Below are 21,476 nucleotides of genomic sequence, written 5' to 3'. Positions count from 1 at the left end.
TCATATAATGCATGAAATCGCTCCAAGCTCCTAATTTGAAAACTATAGCAATTACAAAAGTGATGTTTTGTGACACACTGACACACTGACATGCTCTGACATTTATTAGTATAGATATATTGTATTATTTGATGCCTGGTGTTGGCGCAGTGGTTAGGGCAGCGGCTTGGGATCCAAAAGGTCCTGAGTTCAAGCCCCGTTGGGCCACTGAATTAATACACCAGGGGGTTGACTCAGCCTGTCATACTTCCGAGGTCGGCGAAATGAGTACCAGAGTACTGGGCCGGTGTATACCCCGGTTAAAATAGGTGTACCATATCCCTGTGTCGTAAGAGGCGACCAGGGTTGCGTCAGGAAGGGCATCCGGTGTAAAACATGTGCCAAATCACTATGCGGATCATACGGATGATCCGCTGTGGCGACCCCTAACGGGAGCAGCCGAAAGAAGAAGAAGAAGATATTGTATTATTTGATATTATATTATATTCACAAGAGTACCTGCCCTATGGTTGATCTTGTTCCAAGCATGAAACATATTCTTCTGATGAAAACCTTTATTTGGGCAGTTTATCAGCAACTAACAGCTCTGTGGAGGCAAAAAACCAATAACCCGGTTGCATGCAGGAGTAAAAGCATACATACTGCTTTATCTATCTATAATTCCAGCTGTGTGTGTGTGTGTGTGTGTGTGTGTGTGTGTGTGTGTGTGTGTGTGTGTGTGTGAGAGAGAGAGAGAGAGAGAGAGAGAGAGAGAGAGAGAGAGAGAGAGAGAGAGAGAGAGAGAGAGAGAGAGAGAGAGAGAGAGAGAGAGAGAGAGAGAGAGAGAGAGAGAGAGAGAGAGAGACAGAGAGAGACAGAGAGAGAGAGAGAGAGAGAGAGAGAGAGAGAGAGAGAGAGAGAAAAAGAGAGAGAGAGAGAGAGAGAGAGAGAGAGAGAGAGAAAAAAAAGAGAGAAAAAGAGAGAAAAAGAGAGAAAAAGACAGACAGACAGACAGACAGACCGCTGTTTTTCGACAACCACTGGTCCGATCTAATTAAAACTTGCCAGGTATATTGCTGGGGACCTGAGTATGTGCCTTTTCAAGATTTGATATTAATCGGAAAAGTGCTTCCCAAGTTATGGCTATTTATTTACCAACTAATGACAAGACACGTTGCTGCGGCCATTTATTTACCAACCAATGACAAGACACGTTGCTGCGTAGGCGTGGCCGATGGGGAAGAGAACCTCAGCCGCGTTCCCCATTATGGGTTACAACTTCCGGACTTCCGGATAGTGATGAGTTAATGTATTCTAATAATTTCTCAATTTCTTATGCTCATGTATAGATAAACGCAATGCCCAATCCAGTCGTCGTTTACGAGAGCGAAGGAACGGCCTGTGTGGTTGTTTGAAAGTTTTTTTTTTTTCTTTTTTGTACATACGTTTTCTCTCTCTCTCTCTCTCTCTCTCTCTCTCTCTCTCTCTCTCTCTCTCTCTCTCTCTCTCTCTCTCTCTCTCTCGCTCTCTCTCTCTCTATCTCTCTCTCTCTCTCTCTCTCTCTCTCTCTCTCTCTCTCTCTCTCTCTCTCTCTCTCTCTCTCTCTCTCTCTCTCTCTCTCTCTCTCTCTCTCTCTCTCTCTCTCTCTCTCTCTCTCTCTCTCTCTCTCTCTTGTCTTCTCTTTGTGTTTTTCCTTGCGATGACATTGCGAAAAGGCAAAATACGTTGGCGCTAATTGAATAATTGACCATTAAAACTAAATTGCGAATAATCGTAACTGCGATATGCAAACTTCCAGACAGTGAGGACTTAACTTCGCGTAGGCTGGTGCGCGGCCGCCCGACAATGATGTCACGTGCCGTGCCGGTTACGATGGGGATCGATCGGTGCCTTGGTTGCCTTGGCGTTGGAGTGGCAATGGTCAAGGGCAGTGAATGTCATAGCAAGCAAAGACAGGGAGGTAAACTTGATTTTAATTTGGATTTTAATTAACTCTGTGTGTGGAAGTATCACAGCAGTTGTTACTTCAATGCAAACATAATTCGTGGAAAGCATGTGAACATTCCATACGGGCACACATGATTTCTTATGCGCATTTTCGATAAACGCAATGCCCCAATTCAGTCGTCGTTTACGAGAGCGAAGGAACGGCCTGTGTGGTTGTTTCTGGCTCGAGGTTTGAAAGTTTTTTTTTTATCCCCCGCCGCGTGGCAGAAGGGGGATATTGTTATCACCCGAGTCGTCCGTCCGACTGGCTGGGCATCAACATTTATAGCTGTGAGTGTGATAACTCATAAACTGTTCGCCATATCGATTTGAAATTTGGGTCACACATGTACCACCTGAAAAGGAAGAACCCTATTGATTTTGGGCGTGGCCGGATCCAAGATGGCCGACTGGGGCGGTCGTCCGTCCGGCTGGCTGGCTGGGCGTCAATATTTATGGCGTCAACATTTATAGCTGTGAGTGCGATAACTCATAAACTGTTCGCCATATCGATTTGAAATTTGGGTCACACGTGTACCACCTGAAAAGGAAGAACCCTATTGATTTTGGGCGTGGCCAGATCCAAGATGGCCGACTGGGGCGGCCATCTTGAAAAAAATATTTTTTCGCCATATCGATTTGAAATTGTGTGTCTCACATGTACCACCTGAAAAGGAAGAACCCTATTGATTTTGGGTGTGGCCGGATCCAAGATGGCCGACTGGGGTGGCCATCTTGAAAAAATGTTTTTTTCGCCATATCGATTTGAAATTTGGGTCACACATGTATCACCTGAAAAGGAAGAACCCTATTGATTTTGGGCGTGGCCGGATCCAAGATGGCCGACTGGGGTGGCCATCATGAAAAAAATATTTTTTCGCCATATCGATTTGAAATTTGGGTCACACATGTACCACCTGAAAAGGAAGAACCCTATTGATTTTGGGCGACTGGGGTGGCCATCTTGAAAAAAATGTTTTTTGTAATAAATGGAAAACCGCTTATCTGATTTAAATTATTTTTCAATGGCGGGGGATTCCCCATCTCTGATGGTATATTTTTTTAAATTATTATTATTTTTTGGCTTGCACGTACGGCCACGCACGTACAGGGACGCGAGAGCGAAGGAACGGCCTGTGTGGTTATCGTTTCTGGCTCGCGGTTTGAATTCTTTATTTTTTTGCACGTACGGGCACGTGAGAGCGAAGGAACGGCCTGTGTGGTTGTTGTTTCTGGCACGCGGTTTGAAAGTTTTTTTTTTGTTGTTGTTTGCACGTATGGCCACGCACCTACGGGCACGCACCTATGGGCATGCACTAGTCTATCTATAATTCCAGCAATCTCTGTGTGTGTCTGTGTGTCTGTCTACGACCACTGGTCGACAACCACTGGTCCGATCTAATTGAAACTTGCCATGTATATTCCTGGGGCCCTGTGGATGTGCCTTTTCATGGTTTGATATTAATCGGACAAGTGGTTCCCAAGTTATGGCCATTTATTTACCAAACCAATGACAGTACACGGTGCTATGACGTCACGATTGACGTCACGATTGACGTCACAATGCTTTTTTCTTTTCTTTTTTTTGCACGTACAGGCACACACATACGGGAATGCACGTACGGGCACGAACTAGTAATTCAAAACACCTCATTGCACTGGAAAATGTTGGGACAGGAATACTACATTGTAAATGGTGTAGACTTGTAATACCCTGGAGTCTCCTTCTCTGAATGTTAGTGGCTTTATTTCGTTTCTGCACGTTTCCGATTGCTATTCGCTTTCCAAGTCGGCGCAGTCAGATTAAACATCATCTGGAGACGACCGGAGTATCAAACAATGCGCAAATTGGCAGCAGTTCGTCCAAGTTCAGTTCCGCAGCTTCAATTTTGAAATTTGGTTCAGGTTAATAGATTCTCGAGCTTATAGCATTGCAGCCATAATGCTTATTATAATTCATGGACCGGCGTTTGTGGGTTTGTGTGTTTGTTTGTTGAGCTACTCCTCCTACAGTTCTGGGCCAATTACATCCAGACTTGCTACAAAGGATCAGCATAACTCCAATTAATGTATAGAGCTGGTTTTATCTTTGCCAGTGGTCTTGGAGGGGAGGGGGATGGGGGTGTCTCCAGGTGGGGGAGGGTATTACAAGTCTCTACCATTTACAGTGTGGTATTCCTGTCCCCATGTTTGCAGTGAGGTGTTTTGAGTTATAAGCAGTAGGTATGTTTTTGTTTCATGCACGTAACCCGGGTTATTTTGTTTTTTTTTTCCTATACGAAGCTGTCACTTGCTTGTACACTGCCCAAATAATGGTATGCGTCAGAAGAACGTGCATGCTTAGAACAAGATCGCCCGTATGGCATGCACTCTGCTAATTTTTATAAATGTCCAGAGAGTAGTATGGGGATGGAGGAGGTAAATGTGAGGTGAGATGAGGGGAAGGGACACATGCAGTGGAGCGTTAATTACGATTCATACTGTCTCATCAAAATGATTCTGGATAGAATAACAGTGAAGATGGAAACAAAATAATGTCTGAAATCCATTTTCTACCGGTCATACGATAAACACGGCCCAGAGACGAACACCGTCCGGACACGTCCGGAGATGATCACCATCCGGAATATCAAATAATGTGCAAGCACAACTCTGGACGTTTATAAGCATTACAGCTGAAATGTGATAACCTCTAGAATCGCTTAACCTGAACCGAATTTCAAAATTTGAAATGTGGAATTGACCTTTTCACCAGTTACAACTGCTAAAAACACGTTCATTTGTAAAATTTGCACATTGTTTGATACCGCGGTTGTCTCCGGACGGTATTTAATATGGCTGCGCTGCCGCGCTGGCTTGGCAAGCGATTAGCGATCGGAAACGTGCGGAAACTAAATAAAACCACCAGCACTCGCAGACACCCGGAATGTCAAACAACTTTATTCATACACATGCACCTCACTTTATCTTGCGATCTGATCAAAGATGGCAGACTGGCAGCCATTTTAGTTGTAAAAACAACTGACATCAAACATATCCTCAATCATTTCTCGGACATGCATTCACCGATTTTGTTCAAACTTGGCTAACAGATATTGAATGATGGCTGACGTATGCACGTCATTTTTTTAGTCAAGATCAGATCCAAGATGGCCGACTGGTGGCCATTTTGTTACTTAAGCATGCCCCCAACCATTTCTCGGACATGCATAGTCCGAATTTGTTCAAACTTGGCAAAAGCACGGCAAATGATGGCATGCATGTGCACCTCACTTTCTTTTGCGATCTGATCAAAGATGGCCGACTGGTAGATTGGCGGCCATTTTAGTTGTAAATATATATGGGCTAGCCCTTTAACTCTGTCCAGCAAAATTACTAAAACAACGGGGGCTGTGGCATTTTATGTCTTTTTTTTTTTTTTTCCTTGTTTAAATTGAATTATGTACTCGAACACTGTAGAACACAAATTGCCTTCATAATACTTCCAAGAACCTCCGGTTTTGCAGTACTTAGTCGTGTTCCATATCGGGTGGTGTATGTAAATGGAGCTGTCAAGCGCAGCCCCTGGGAAGTGGGTGTGCCATGTGAAGTGGGTTTTTTTTTTTAAACGATCTTCAAAATTATTATTTTATTAAAATAGAAGTATAAAGTTGGACGCTGCATGGGGTATCATGTTCTATGAACTCTAGTTACTCTTGCCGAAGGAGAGTGTATTGCATTTGGGTCTGTCTGTTTGTTTGTGTTTGTTTATGTTTGTTTGTTTGTTTGTGTGACATCAGTTGGATTTAAGAAAATATTAAATAATGTTTTCTCTGGAACCGCTTAATCAATTGACGTGAAATTTCACAATTGTGGTCTGGCAGTGATGTGGAATATATGTTCTGAATTTCAACTTGGTCGTACACATGGTCTGGCAGCCAAAATTATTTAATTTAATGACTTTTTTTTTTCTTTTCTTTTTTTCATTTATGATTTTTTTTTTTGAATAAGGCTCACTTTGCCGTGCCTGGATTAGGTTGAGGGTAGAGGAGTAGCAGCTGAAATGTGAATCCTATCCAGGTTCCTCCTGATGACCATCTTTAATTTTGTTTGTTTGGGTTCCTTCTGATTACTCCAATGCAGGATTGGATACTTGGTCTTCCATTTGATTTGAATTGAATTTATTTTAATCCCATTCTGAATTAAATTGAATAATAAAAAAAACGTCATGGGTCAGGGCCAGGTGTCCAATCAAAGCGGGGTTGCATCAAAGTGGGACGTCTTAGTACCCGGTCATCACTGCCAGCAGTTATAAAGTGGCAGTTCTAATTACGTCTCAATTATGTAACACACCAGTACACAAACGCCACACAAAATACACCACACAAAACAAGTCCTGGCGAGAGTCCAATCTCTGATTGCTGTTTTACTTATTTTTACTGCATTGATGTGTGGCAAATCCATGAACCCAGTGCCTCCCAGACCCTTCTTCACTGCCTAGAAATGCAGGAAGTGTAAAGGTCGAAGCTTTTCCTTGTTTACTTGGAAACATTCTTAGCACTGTCACTCGCAGGCCATTTTCCAGACATGATGGATCTAAAATTGTCACGAAACACATGTAAGGAGTACTGAGAGCATACTGTTGTGTAACGAGATCAAATAATATAGCATGTGATTTTAATCAAATAATATAGGAATGGTGGCACGTGATTTTAATTGTGAAGCAATGGGTGTGAAGCATTGAGGAGGGGTCAGGGCAGCTGAGCACTGACCCATGTACTATATAATCTAATTATATAAAGTTGAGTTTGTGTCTGGGTGGGTCACAGGCACTGCCCATTGGCCAGGCCACTCCTTTCCCTCCAGCCATCCAGAAATCTCTGCTGCCTTTTTCGCTGCGCATTGCTTTGAAGGTTCATAGCTGCCTCTGATGTAAAATTTGAAGACTGAACAATGTGTCTTCTGTGATTATATAATGGTACCATTTTGAGGAAACAAAGTGTAATGTACTCAATAAATAGGGACGAAGGCTCTGAAGTGGGAACGAAAGGTTTAATCCAGACACGGGCATAACACAGCACAGCACAGCATCGGAACATGGGTGGGTCACATGACCCCCCTTAACCACGTCCTGGTGCATCCATGAATGCATATATTAGCATAAACTACTGATGCATCTCACAAAGGTACATTTTGACTTCAGCTCAAATGAGGTAATGCATCATTTAGCCGCAGTGATCGTGGCAGCGGTCAAATACACACCGCCCAATGAAGGTATGTTGATTCTCAAATGCAGAGGTAAGAAAATTGTGATATTTCATTTTTAAAAAACTTTTGGTTTTCGCCTGACTTTTCAAAGCTTATAAACAAACTGATGGACACATAATGCACGTTATGTGAAGTAAATAATAGGCTCGTATAAGAGCTAAAGTGTTTTTTCAGTGTTTTGTATGTACTGTATGCTGTTGAGATGTCCAGCGGTGTGTTCAGTTACCAAGCATCAAGCTTGCGCTTGCCAAGCCAGCCGTTCCTTATGAACGGTTTCTAATGGAGTGCTTGCTTTGAGTGCTTTTAGCTACTTGCTGAGTGTGCAACAAGAAACTTGGTAACTGAACACACCCCAGATTCCTTACATGGCAATTAGGATAAACATCTTATACCATCACTTATTTCAGCCATATCGATGAATTCGTCCCTCGTGGGATGGGAGGAGGCAGGGGAAGGGGTGAGGTGGGAAGAGGGACCTGGCGTTGCCTGGAAACCCTGGGTACCTCTGCTAGTATGTGATATTTTATAAGTTTAAAAAGGGCATAACTCTGAAAAATTGACAACGCACCGAAACTCAAACTTGTTCTGTAACTTATCATAATAAAGCAATGTACCGAGTTTCAGTTGAATATATTAAATGGTATGGGGAAAAAAGTCAGAAAAACCACAGGTGGGATGGACAGACAGAAAGCAAACCTAAAGTCCCCTCCAGTGAAATTGTAGGGGACTAATAACTGGAACAGCACTCGGTAGAGTGCACACCTCCCCAAGCTGAACAATTTACTTTTTACATCTCACTGATAGGCTGGAACATGAAGCTAAAACTAATCAGCTTGTTCTTGTCACCTACCAAACGAATCCACCAAATTTTGTCATAATCTGTACACAACGTTTTGAAATATCGTACTACTATACAGTTTTTGGCCCGGTCTTTCAATTGTGAAGAATCACTTTTAAATTCTAGTATCCTGATCCATATCCTCACTAAGATCTAAACAATTTGTTCTTGTCACACACTCAACCTGTCTACCAAGTTTCGTACAGATCCATCCACAACTTTTTGAGATATCATGCTCATATCGTTTTTTGGCTCATATCTTTCAATGCTGAAGAATCACTTTAAAAAAAAAAATGTGTTTATATATATATATATATATATATATATATATATATATATATATATATATATATATATATATATATATTTAATCCTAGTATCCACATTGGGATCCAGATTGGGATCATTATCGAAATCTTATCAATTCGTTCTTGTCACACACCCAACTCATCAACCAAGTTTTGTCTTGTAGTTTGTAAATAAGTTTTTGAGATATCCTGCTCACAAACAGACAAACATGGGTGAATACACAATCTCTCTCCACCTTCGGTGGTGGTGGCAATAACTCGGTATCTGCATTCACAAATCGATCACCAAGTGTGAACCTCCCCCGGCACCCTCGATCCAATGATGGCCATATTTTTTTCGGACCACAATATGACCTTGACCTTCAATATTTAGGGATGGAGTGTAAATTAAGAGAATGTGTCCCCATGTACAATCTATCCAAAAACTCAACATCATGAAGATTGGAGGAAAATTATTCAAGTAATGATCAAAAAGGTGTTTTTTGTTAATTAGGTCACAATATGAAAAAAAGACGTCAAGAACCCTAATCAAATATCAGGTGCACAACTTCAATGCAGGTACACTATTATAATACAACAACATCTTGGAAGGCCAAGCGGTCTTTGAGATTCCCCATTGTCAAAATTGAGCGATGACAAAAGACGTTATCTTTTTTCAGACCACCATTTGACCTCAACCTTTCACTTGGAGGTGTATGATATAACTAAGTATAAATGCACCTTAATTTAGATTCTACAGAGTGGCCACAATGTCTTGTTACCCATTATGAAAATGACATTGCCTTTGTGTGCATAGTGTTATAATTCGTTTCCTTTTTCGACTATTTTCAGATTGCGTGAACATAACCATGTGAAGTGACACTTACTTTTAATCGTATCACCCCAAAAATGCTCCACAAAATGCCCCACAGAGCGTGGCACAAATTTATTCACTGTAATGACAAGGCCGGAGCACAAATTGATCGAACGGACACTTAAGGCTCGAGTCGTATGATGTAAAATGTGCAATAATGTAAAAGCGTACTGTAAATGTACAGGGTGTTTCAAAAATATTGATAGAACTTTGACTTCCTGCCATTTCTTTGTTGTTGTTGTTGTTGTTGTTTTACCTATACCATTTTCCTTTACAGGATTTGGTGGTGTTATCGTGGTATTTCTTTCCTGGGATTTCTCGCTCCGTAGCTCAACTATGCCATTGACAGTGAAGCAGAAGACAAAAGTGGTGGCTCTGTGGTATGAGACTAAATCATATGTAGACACCCGTCGGAGGTTCGGCCGGGAATACGACCTCAGAACACGTGACGGCCACACAAATTGTGCCATTCAACATATTGTGAAACATTTTGAGCACAAGGGTAGAGTGCACAACAAGAGCAAGGGCAACAGTGGCAGGCCAGCATCAGTAACCAAGAGCCAAGCCAACATTGAGGCCGTGTGGTACTCTGCAGTGGACAGTCCCATGAAGTCCCACCGCCGGTGCTCCAGGGAGCTAGGCATCAAACCAACATCAGTTTGGCGTATCCTCACAAAAGACTTGAAGCTTTTCCCATCCATCATCTTTATTAGGCATAAACTGAATCAGGATGACATGAGAAGCTGAATTCATATGTGCAATCGGCTCAGTGACAGGATGGAGCGGTACCCAAACTGGATCATCCTGATATGGTTCAGTGATTAAACCCATTTCCACTTGAGCGGTGCCATCCACAACGACAACAACATTTTCTGGGGGGGGGGGGGGGTGGGTGTTTCCATATGATGGTCTCGTACCACAGGGCCACCACTTTTGTCTTCTGCTTCACTATCAATGGCATAATTGAGCTACGGAGCTAGAAATCCCAGCGAACAAAGACCACGAGAACACCACCAAACCCTCAAAAGGAAAACGATATACATATAAAAACAAAGAAATGGCGGGAAGTCAAAGTTGTATCAATATTTTTGAAACACCCTGATGTGGTATAATTTATAGAACCCTTCAGTGTTGTCAGCTAATATTATAAAAGGCAATGTCAACTTTTACAAGGGGTGACAAGATATTATGGCCACGATGTAGAGTATCTTGAAAAGAGAATTTTGTTCTCATCGGACAATCCTTAGTCGAGTTATTGCTGCAAGGATCTGATACTTGAGGTCTCCCGCTTTTTGGGTTGTATGAGGAATAGATCTGGGTAATATGAAAGCTAAATCTTGAACGGTTTTTGAAATATCACGTACACAAGCCAAGCTACCGAGATGGTTGCCATAGCAACAAAATTCAGTCAATCACAGCTATGATCGAATCAGGTTGAAATAATGTCATGAGGAATAGATATCTGCAAGATGAAAGCTAAATGTTCAACGGTTTTTAGCTCGCCTGTTCGAAGAACAGAGAGCTATAGCGATACCCCCGGCGTGAGCGTGAGCATCAGCGTGAGCGTGAAAATGTTAAAGTTTTTGGTGCAAGTTATTTCCTTTCTCATGGTTTTATCTACCACACTATTTTTTTACTGATTACAATATACAAATACATATATTGCTTTAAAATTATTTGGATCAGACTTCACTGCAATGCTTTATAAAAAAATATTATTAGACGAGTCTTTTAAAAACGATAAATGTATAAACAGGCGAGCATTGGGTGGCTTTGACACCAACTCTCTGGTTGAAATATAGTGTGCAGAAAAGCACATGTTGAGATGATCGGTCAGAGCTCTTTTTAATGTCCCCCATCTCTGACCCGTTGGAGAGGTAGGGGACAAAAAAAAGTTAAATTCCATAATTAGGTCATGACCTTAAGAATGAGTCAACCTCACATACTTTGCATTCCCATCATTGATGCAAAATTTCATTCCAAATATCCCAGCACACTGAGATACAGCTTGGACATTGACAGGAAAAAACAAAAAACCCTAAATGGTGGTTTCAGTTCTCCTCAGGGGTCTAAAAAAAACTCCCAAATTTTAAGATTGTGGGCACAGATTGCAGAAACAAACCTGACAACTGATATAAGCCTCCATCTATTTTGTTCGGATTGGGGTTAATAATAATAATAATAATAATCTTCCTCAAAGTATGTTGAACACAGGAGGAGGCCATTTTAGGCCCATCAAAGCCTGCCAATGGGGACCAAGGTGTGGTTGTTTGTCCATCACGTGCTCTATGCTTTTAAATGTTGATCTAGTCAAACAAGGAAGCAGCAAGGAACATTCAACAAGTCTTTGGTGTGAGGATCACCCAGGATTTGAACCACCGACCTCGCACACTCAGGCAGATGCTCCGACCCCACACATCACGGAGTCTAGTTATGTAATAAATAAATAAAAAATACCTCCCCAAACCCCGGTCTCCCACGTGGCAGGCGGGGATACTTGCCACGATACTAACGAGGAACTGTGTGTATCATGAGTTACAAGGACATTAGTACAAAACGTCATTATGTGTGTCCAGATGGGAACAATCATAAAATATAACTGTGTGTGTGTGTGTGTGTGTGTGTGTGTGTGTGTGTGTGTGTGTGTGTGTGTGTGTTTTCACAGGCCATGTTCCTTGGTTCTCTCTTCCTCACCACATCCCTACTCTTTAACTATTCACTCTGTTTATTCTGCATTTTCCCTTTCTCTTCACATCTCCACTATTACCATCTTGTTTAAACCTCTTTTTATTTCCTGGTGATATTTTTACACCTCTTCTTGCACGTCCTTTTACTCTTGTGTTACCCAAACCCCTCTCCCCCTCCCCACTTGCATCTCTCCATTTCTTTTCAGCATCCTCATATTCTCACGACCTTTTATCACTTTTCTCTGTTTCTCTCGAAGCTGCCCATCTTCTCTCCTTCATTTTGCTCTACTCTGCGATGGGAAACCTTCTGAAGGTGCTGAACAGCCCTGACCTGGAGCAAGGTCCAAATTTCTTCCTCGACTTCGAAAGTGAGTTTGCAACAAGTCATGTCATCTTGTCTTTCTAAATATATCCTCATCCCCATTATTATTATTATTATTATTATTATTATTATTATTATTATTATTATACAGCAAAGGTACCTATGGCACTTGTCTCTCCGCTTACCGCACCCCCTTCTCTCCCTCTGAACTCCCTTCCCTCCTGACTCCTATCCTTTCCCCTCCTGACTCCCACCCATCTATCCCGCTTCTGACTCCCACCCCTTCCCCTCCTGACTCCCACCCCTTCCCCTCCTGACTCCCACCCCTTCCCCTCCTGACTCCCACCCCTTCCCCTCCTGACTCCCACCCCTTCCCCTCCTGACTCCCACCCCTTCCCCTCCTGACTCCCACCCCTTCCATCTGGACTCCCACCCCTTCCCCTCCTGACTTACATCCTTCCATCTGGACTCACAACCCACCATCCTCCCACCTCAGCCCCCTCCCTCCAGACTCCCACTCCATACCTTCCCCTACCTCCTCCCACCTCCTTCAACCCCATCCTCCTTCTGGTCTCACATCCTGCCCTCCCCCTTCCCCGCCTGTTTCCCACCCCTTCCCCCTCCCTCCAGACTCCTACCCCACACCTTCCCCTCCCTCCTCCAACCCCATCCTCCTTCCGGTCTCACATCCTGCCCTCCCCGTCCCTCAGGACTTCCACCCCTTACCCACGACAGGTGGTGGCTCGAATTTGTAAGTTATTTAAAAGAAAATAACTGTTTAAAAGTCCGAGTAAGGTGTATGGAAGAAGAGCACTTAAAGTTGAGCAAAAAGTTATCACAAATACGTGAGAGGAAGGAGGTGGGGAGGGTTTTACCCCATTATACCTCATGGATTTTTATGTACCATATACTATCCAGAGCCACACTCGCCTGTAAGCTGTCCAACCTGGGTTAGAATCCCGACCCAGCTATAAACTATCATCCTGGTGTTTCACAGGCATGGTGATTCATCAATGTGTGTGCCGTCCCTTGGATGGACATTAAAACTGGGTGCCCCATCTGCCGGAATTAGGTGGTGGACGAGAGAAGGACCCCATAGTGTCCTTCATGAAGAGTAGGTGAGCTATCGCTGGCACCATAGGCAAATTACAAACTCTGGTTCGTGAAAAATTCTGGTTAGTCGAAGGTCAGACTTAGCCAGGTGGTTCGTGAAAATCTGGACCGAGCTTCCCCCCAGCCAACCCCACAAGAACGTGAACACAAGAACACAATAAAGAAGAAGAGCGTTGGTGTTACTGAAGCAGTTTCTTCGCAAGGGTTACACTAGGTGGTTTACCATTGCCTTTACAGCGTTGTTTGTTTATCTTTCAAATGCTGAGCATCAAACAAAGAAGCAGCACGTACCATCATTCTTAAAGTATTTGGTCTGACTCGGCCAGAGGTCAAACCAACGGTCGAACCAACGTCCTCCCTGATACAGAGCAGACGCTCTAATCATTACACAACCGAATATAACCAAACATATATGCACTCCAACGAAACGGTTGAACAATACTTTTTGTCTTGAATGTCAATTTGTAATTTTATTTTTTCTAAAGGGCAACCACTGTGGTAACAAACGTCAATTACACCACTGTCGACAAGCATTGAAACTTGTTGAGTGCTCGCCATGTAACTTCAGCACGCAATCAAGCACTCCAACAAAATGGTTCATAAGGAACGGATGGCCTGGCAAGCAATAGCAAGCTGATTGGAAAGCACACATACCCGCAAAAAACAAAACATCCGATTTCTTCACATTTTCAGATTTCACTCCAGATTTTAACAGTTATTTAGTCCACGTCATCCAATCCTCATAACCGAAATTAGATTTTGATTACATACTTTAACTACTTTAACCACTGTAGTCCGTGAGAGTAGATCGCAGAAAATTGCGTCATATATTTATAGTGCATGAAATTAAGCCTGGTGTTGGCTTAGTGATTAGGGTGGTGGCTTGGGATCCTAGGGTCCTGAGTTCAAGCCCCGTCGGCCACTGAATTAATACACCAGGAGGTTGACTCAGCCTGTCATCCTTCCGAGGTCGACAAAACGAGCACCAGTGTACTGGTAAGGGGGACACTGCATCAGTGGCATAGCCGCGTCCCAACCAATGATGCAACCAGCAGCCACAGGCTGCACTCGATAGAGAGAGTGCATGAAATCGCTCCCAGCTACTAAATTGAAAACTATAGCACTTACAAAAGTGATGTACACAGTGATTAAAAGCTATGAAGATGAGGCATTTGATGATACGAGTATGTGCCCGTACGTACGTGGCCGTACGTGCGTGGATGTACGTGCGTGGCCGTACGTGCAAAAAAAAAAAAAACTTTCAAACCGCGTGGCGGAAACAACAACCACACTGGCCGTTCCTTCGCTCTCACGTGGCCATACGTGCGTGGCCGTACGTGCAAACCAAAAACAAAAAAACTTTCAAACAACCACACAGGCCGTTCCTTCGCTCTCGTAAACGAGAACCGGATTGGGGCAGTGTGTTTATCTATAAATGCGCATAAGAAATCGAGAAATTATTTGAATACAGTGAGTCATCACTGTTACCCAAACCCCTCTCAACGTGTCTCAGGACACGCAGCAACGTGTCCTGTGATTGGTAACTAAATGGCGCATCGGCCACGCCTACGCAGCAACGTGTCCTGCCATTGGTTGGTAAATAAATGGCCATAACTTGGGAAGCACTTGTCCGATTAATATCAAACCTTGAAAAAGCACATCCTCAGGTCCCCAGCAATATACGTGGCAAGTTTCAATTAGATCAGATCAGTGGTTGTCGAGAAACAGCGGACACACACACACACACACACACACACACACACACACACACACACACACACACACACACACACACATTGCTGGAATTATATATAGATGAGTGAGGAAAGTGAAAAAAAAAACATTTGAGAAGAAACAGACCCCTGTGAGGGAGAGCGAGCTGACCAAGGTGCTGACCAAGGATGAAGCCTTGATGAAGGATATAATTAAATAAGGCTGTTAATTATCTTCAAAAGGAGTGTTTTAATTAACCCAAACACCCAGTTTTCTTGGTTTGCATGCAAAGTTTCAGGCTGATAGATTTTATGGTTTTGGTGTTAGGGAGGAGACACACTGACGGACTGACACACAATGACATTTATTATTATAGATTGTTATCTGTAATAACAGGTGTGTGTGTGTGTGTGTGTGTGTGTGTGTGTGTGTGTGTGTGTGTGTGTGTGTGTGTGTGTGTGTGTGTGTGTGTGTGTGTGTGTGTGTGTGTTTTTTGACATCTTGTTTTTCTCCTCTTTCGTGGTATCAAATATCCAGCAACAGTTGTCCCAACTTCTTAAATAAGGGGCTACAGGGGAAATGGCACCCCTAATTCCCTTTTGTTGCAATCACGAGAGGACAGTGACATGGCATCGTTGGGCTATAAAAGGCATGCTTACATTTGGGGTTTGAACCGATTCTTTATTTTCTAACCAATTAATCACAGTTCCATTGTTGTCATTGTGTTGTTGTATGACAACGCAATGCTCTCTTCCACTACGCTTGGATGTACCAATACAACCGATAACTTACCTAAGACGAGGTTGCAACATCACGTGATACCACCAGGCAATGTGGCTCTTCACCGTCTGTATGTATATCAGGTTGTATGTATGGGTAGTGAAGGATATTAAATGAGTGATCATATTTTGGTTCCATCATGTCATTCGTTTCAATCATGTTGGCATTAGTGTGTTTAACTTGGTTATATATATATATATATATATATATATATATATATATATATATATATATATATATATATATATATATATATATATATATATATATATATATATATATATATATATATATATATATATGTATCACATCAATCATATTGCAGAGAGATTAATGTGCTGCATACTACAATCATTGCACTACTGATCACTTGTACATCTAAACCTCTGCCGTAGAATCGTGTACAAAATGTGTATTCATTATAAAGATATAAATAATATCAAAGTGACGAACAGGCAAGTGGCAAGATGCTGGCAAGTTGCTTGCATGGCTTGGTTTTGGCTCTGTTTATTGAGAGCACTTGAACAGTGATGTTTTTAGGATCAATTTCTCAGGAGAGCCATGAATTTCTCCAACCTGTCCAGTGGGAATCTGACAAATACAAGTGAGCAATTAGCCAGGAAGACAAGGTTGCAACCAAGGTTGTGAGAAATGGAGGTTTTGAGATTTTCCGATGTGCAGCATTATTAGACACTCGGCCCGCAGGTCTGACTTGCATCCAGGGTGATTGTTGTTGTTGTTGTAAAGAAACATCATTGACTTTTGTATCTCCTTTTTTAAAGCACACCTGGTAATGTGAACTCTGACCCAAACAAGAGACGCATTGACTGATGAACACTGAGTGGGGATTTGTTTGAACTGACCTTCCTGGTTGACATAGGTGGGTCAATTTTTGAAAAAAAGCACCTGAACCCTCAACAAATTCTAACAAAAGGTTTTTCAGTGTTTGTCTTACTTTCAACTGAGGGTGTTTGAAACGACAAAAAAGTCTACCAAAATCTGACCACTGGAAGTCGGTTAAAACTTGGTCAGTTCCAAGATGGCCACCGCTGAACCTGAAAATTAAGGCGGTGGCTGCAACTTCCTTATTATTAGGTGCAGAACAATATTTTTTTTATCTCACCTCGGGCTTTAAGGGTCAAGGAATTCATTGATGCCAATGGATTTATGATTTGGTCCATCGAATCGATAAATCCAAGATGGCGGCCAACACTCCCAAGCGATTTGATGTGGGACAGTGGTTTTTGCTTCATTGTTTTCTTTATTAAATTTTACTTATTTTTGACCTTCTTTCAGCATTATTTTCTTGAATATTGAATGTTTTTATTTCTGTCATAATGTCTAAGTTCAACACTGCCGTGCAGGAGTTCAATGATTTCACATATGCCACAAGTGAACAATACAAAGATTCAACTGATGCCAGAATTGAAAGAGATGCATCACAGCTTCCAAAGAGAAGCACAAAGCTGATTTCATGGTCACCTTTTTCCTCTGACCCCTCATTGAGAAATAAGAAGACGTCAATATCCATGAATACAAATCCGTTGGAAGGAACATCATAGACAGAATGATTGGACAGCCTGTATTTTCCTTCTTTTTCAAGAGGAAAGACAAAGCCAAGACCCTGGGAAATTAATCTGCTGTCAAGGTTGCTCTTGACAGAACCATTGATCCTGGCCTACTGTTCCAGCGATTCCTTGAAGTGTCCAGGATAGGACATCTGTCTCTGGAAGAGGTGATTAGATATGAGCTGAGTCCATACCTGTCACTCCTTTTTGAGGACACAAAAATCTTGAGAAAGGCCGACAAGCCTCAACTAACCCAAGCCATCGATGACCATTGTAACAAGTTACCATCAAGTGAAGCGACATCAGATGCTATCCCGGAGACTGAAAGATAATTGCTTGACGGAGGCTCCTTACTTCGCAAGCTGAAGCGGAGGAGGAGAGATACCTATGGTAAAATAGCCAAGGCATATGCTGACTTTACAAGTAAGCACGATGGTGCAGCAACTGCTGTTTGACAGGTATGGGGGCAGGTCCCCCGATAAAGGAAAACGCACACCAGAGACGAAAAAAAAAAAAACCCATTAATTATCCGGTGTGAACTTCATCAGTGAAACCGACTTTGAAGGGAAGCAGGAAGAATTCCTTTCAAGGGAAAGTAACTAGCAACAACTAGTCAGCTTAATAAGTGATGAACTGAGGACGGTGAGCTTATACCCACAATGTATGATATGAATGCTGCACCTGACACTCTTTTGAAAATGGTACAATGCAATTGCGCAACTGGTTGCAATACCCCCTGTTGCAGTTGCAAAAGATATGGGCTTCCATGTACTTCTACATGTGGATCATGCCAACTTATGTCCTGTGACAATTCGCACAACCAGCTTTCAGAGGAACTAGAGGACAGTTTTGAGGACTAAACCGAGATGGTGAAAGAGTGAGTTACTTGTTTTTTTACTGTTGCGTTTACTATGTATGAGATTTTTCACTGAATTCTTCAGTGTACTCTCTCAAATACATTATTCTGAAACATATCAATAAAATTTACTCTAAGAAAACGGATATTTGCATTATTTGGCCCTAAAACTGATTTATCGGAGAAATAATTTGGGAGTTATTGGTTGGTGCCTTCATTCATGATTGTTGGCTGCCATCTTGGATTTATGGATTTGATGGACCAAGTGATAAATCCATTGGCACCAGTGAATTGCTTGACCCTTAAAACCAGAGGTTAGATACCAAAATTATTGTTCTACATCTAATAAGGACGTTACAGCCACCTTCCTGATTTTCAGGGTCAGCGGTGGCCATCTTGGTGGCCAAAACGCAGTTTTAACCCACTTTTGGTGGTCAGATTTTAGTAGACTTTTTTGTCGTTTAAAATACCCAGTAGGTAAGAAAGACACTGAAAAACCTTTTGTTAGAATTTGTTGAGGGTCTGATGGTATATTGACCCATCTAATAAGGAAGTCAGCCTGTACTAGCAGAATTTGCCTCCCCATCTGCCATGTTATAGCAGAATTGGGAAAAATGAAGCAAGCGATGAAAATGTGATCTCCTCTTCCCCTCCTCCCGACCCTCCCCCCCTCCCCCATTATTTTAAAAGAGGAAGTACTGAGATGAGTTTGCTGCTACCACTATACACCAGTGTCTTTGTATCTACAGTTACACATATTCATGTAGAAATACAAAGGTTGTATCTTGCCAAACACACCATGCTGTTTGGGATGTGGTGTTCAGAAATAACTATTGTTACACCCACAATGTTGAACCAGGTCTTGACCGAGCTTTTACTTGAACCCATATTGATTTCATAAAATATCTGTGATTGGTAGGACTTTGTATCACGAGTGCGCCATCGCTTAAATGGACGTTCACCCGGGTGCTCAAATCAGCTTGTGGACGTTAAATATCCCACAACGTCATTCGTGAAAAGTAGGCGAGTTATTACCGGCACCCTAAACAAATTGCAAATTCCTGCCCAAACCGCCTTCATTCAAACAGCTGGTCTGGTCAGCCAGTTCATGAAATAGCTTTTCTTTTATTTATTTATTTATTTATTTTTGTTTCCAGAGTCAAGGCTTGTGGAAGTGCTAGAACACATAATGGAGCAGGACACAACATAACAAAGGAATCAGCAGAAAGAGGAGGGGAAAACGCCAGCAGTTGAGCTGAGGGACAAAATAATCAGACAGACAAACAAGGGATATGGGTAAGGATGAGGGTTGGGAGAATGCAAAGAGTGGTAGTTTAATGGGGGTGAAAAGATCATGGTTTTGGATTGGGGATGATCTGAGACACTGATGAACAGCTATCTTGAAGACCTGGAGGGAAGAATGAGATTGAAGAGGATGTGGAAGTTAGTTCCACAGGTGTGAAAAAAAGAGGAACAAATGAGTGGAGTTGATCAGTCATTCTGGATTTAGGTAGTATCACCAGAAGGGGTTTGATGGTGGTCTACACGCACCCTGCAGAAACCTGGTGGTGACAAAGCATGGAAATAGCAGAGGGTTCAAGACCAGAAAGGAGGTGGAAGAAGACAGAGAGACCACCGACCTGTCTGCGATGATGCAGTGATCGGCCCATTGACTCATCTTTATCGCAGGTGATTCTAATGATCTTGAAGGCCTCAATTTCCATGGCATCAAGGTGTAAGGCAGGGGTGCCAGTCCAGAGGGGAAAGCAGTACTCCATCAAGCTCAGGTGAAGGCCTTGCAGGTGGATAGAAAAACCTTTCCAAAAATTTTTTTCCCAAAATAAAAAGCCAAAACTTTTCCCCAGCCTATCCCACAAGAAGGTGGAAGTATTTTGGCCTTTAAAATAGTATAGTAGTAGTAGTACTCATCGTAGTTGTTGTAAATATATGTGTTGTTACCTCTGCCACCGAAGGTGAAGGAGGTTATGTTTTCACCCCCGTCTGTCTTTGTTTTTGTGCAGGATATCTCAAAAAATTGTTGAAATTTGTGGACAGGTTGGGTGTGTGACGAGGAAGGATTTATTCAATTTTGGTGAAGATCTGGATCTGGATCAGAGAATCTTTAAAGTTATTCTTCACCATTCAGTGATTGTGCCAAAAACAATATATAACATAATACCTCAAAAGGTTGTGGAGGGATTCGCCCAAAACTAGTTGTGCAGGTTGGGTGTGTGACAAGCACAAAGCAATATTAGATTTTGGTTCAGGTCCGGATCCATTTATAATAGGTCGCTCATTTGAAAAAATCATTTGAATTAACTTATTGATATGAAATTTATTGTTATGTAATTTAAGTGACGTTTAAAAGTTTCCATGGTGGAATAATAATAAATAAAAGGTTTGCAGTTTACACCATGGATTTGTCAGGAAGCTCCGCACATCGACAGGAGGAAGTGTCGATGGGTGGAGCATGCTGCTCAACATTGAGGCCAACTTTTACTTTTTCTAATATTCTTTTGCTTTGGAGGATTTTTAAAGTACAAAGAATATAAATAGCTCTTTTAGGAGCTAATGCATGGTATAAACTGCTGATGTCACCGAATAGCTTCACGATTTCACGATGTAAATGTAAAGAAAGGCCGTAAGCAATTCTTAACGGAACCGAGCTAACTGAGAATAGGAAGTGATTCTCGAATGTTCTCAGTTGTATTTTACTGTAGTTGTGCAACATAATTTTGGCTATAAATAGCAGCCAAACTTTCATAATCACTAGTCATTCATTGGAAAAGCTAACACTACAATATACTGAAGGCGGATAACGAAGAATCTCACTGCAGCAACAAAAACAAAAGAAGAATGCCACGCTCCAAGTCAAAAAGCAGTTTCCACAGAAGGAAACAAAACAAAGAATGTGTGCCCTCAACACGTCAAACAGAAACTGCAGAAGAAACAGACAGATGTAGAGCTGCAGTGAAGCAGGGTATGAAAAAACAGCAGGCTGAACAAACTGCAGAATAAATAGACACAAGAAAGAAGTCTGACATAAAAAAGCAAAGACAACGTTCAGGTAAGAAAGAAGCAGCACATTCCAACAAAATTGAGGAGTCTGCTGCAATTTTTCATGCTAAAGGCCTTGTCACACCTTGACGTTTTAGCCAGCGTATGGCAAGGTATCAAAATGTATGTAAAACGTTGGCATACGCTGAACTATTGATGTTTTTTTTTT

General features: G+C 42.1%; 1 protein-coding gene across 7 annotated transcripts in view; it reads left to right on the top strand.

Annotated features, from left to right (window-relative positions):
* Positions 1–21,476, top strand: part of LOC147028344 (CYFIP-related Rac1 interactor B-like) — a 69,933-nt gene that overhangs the window by 7,591 nt on the left and 40,866 nt on the right. For 3 of the 7 annotated variants that reach the window (XM_085878661.1, XM_085878655.1, XM_085878662.1), the window contains one exon: positions 12,156–12,266. In XM_085878661.1, coding sequence (XP_085734787.1) covers positions 12,194–12,266 — 73 coding nt within the window. In that variant the 5' untranslated portion in view covers positions 12,156–12,193. Of the gene's footprint in view, positions 1–11,876; positions 12,267–21,476 lie in introns of all 7 variants that reach the window. The other 4 variants (XM_085878657.1, XM_085878658.1, XM_085878659.1 and 1 more) reach the window with 2 other exon arrangements.

Source organism: Eptatretus burgeri, chromosome 4 (genome assembly GCF_056783735.1).
Source record: "Eptatretus burgeri isolate ZD-2024b chromosome 4, Ebu_testis_v1, whole genome shotgun sequence".
In the NCBI taxonomy this organism is placed as follows: Eukaryota; Metazoa; Chordata; class Myxini; order Myxiniformes; family Myxinidae; genus Eptatretus; species Eptatretus burgeri.
Note: the sequence above shows the minus strand (reverse complement) of the source record. Positions and strands in the feature narration are given on the sequence as shown.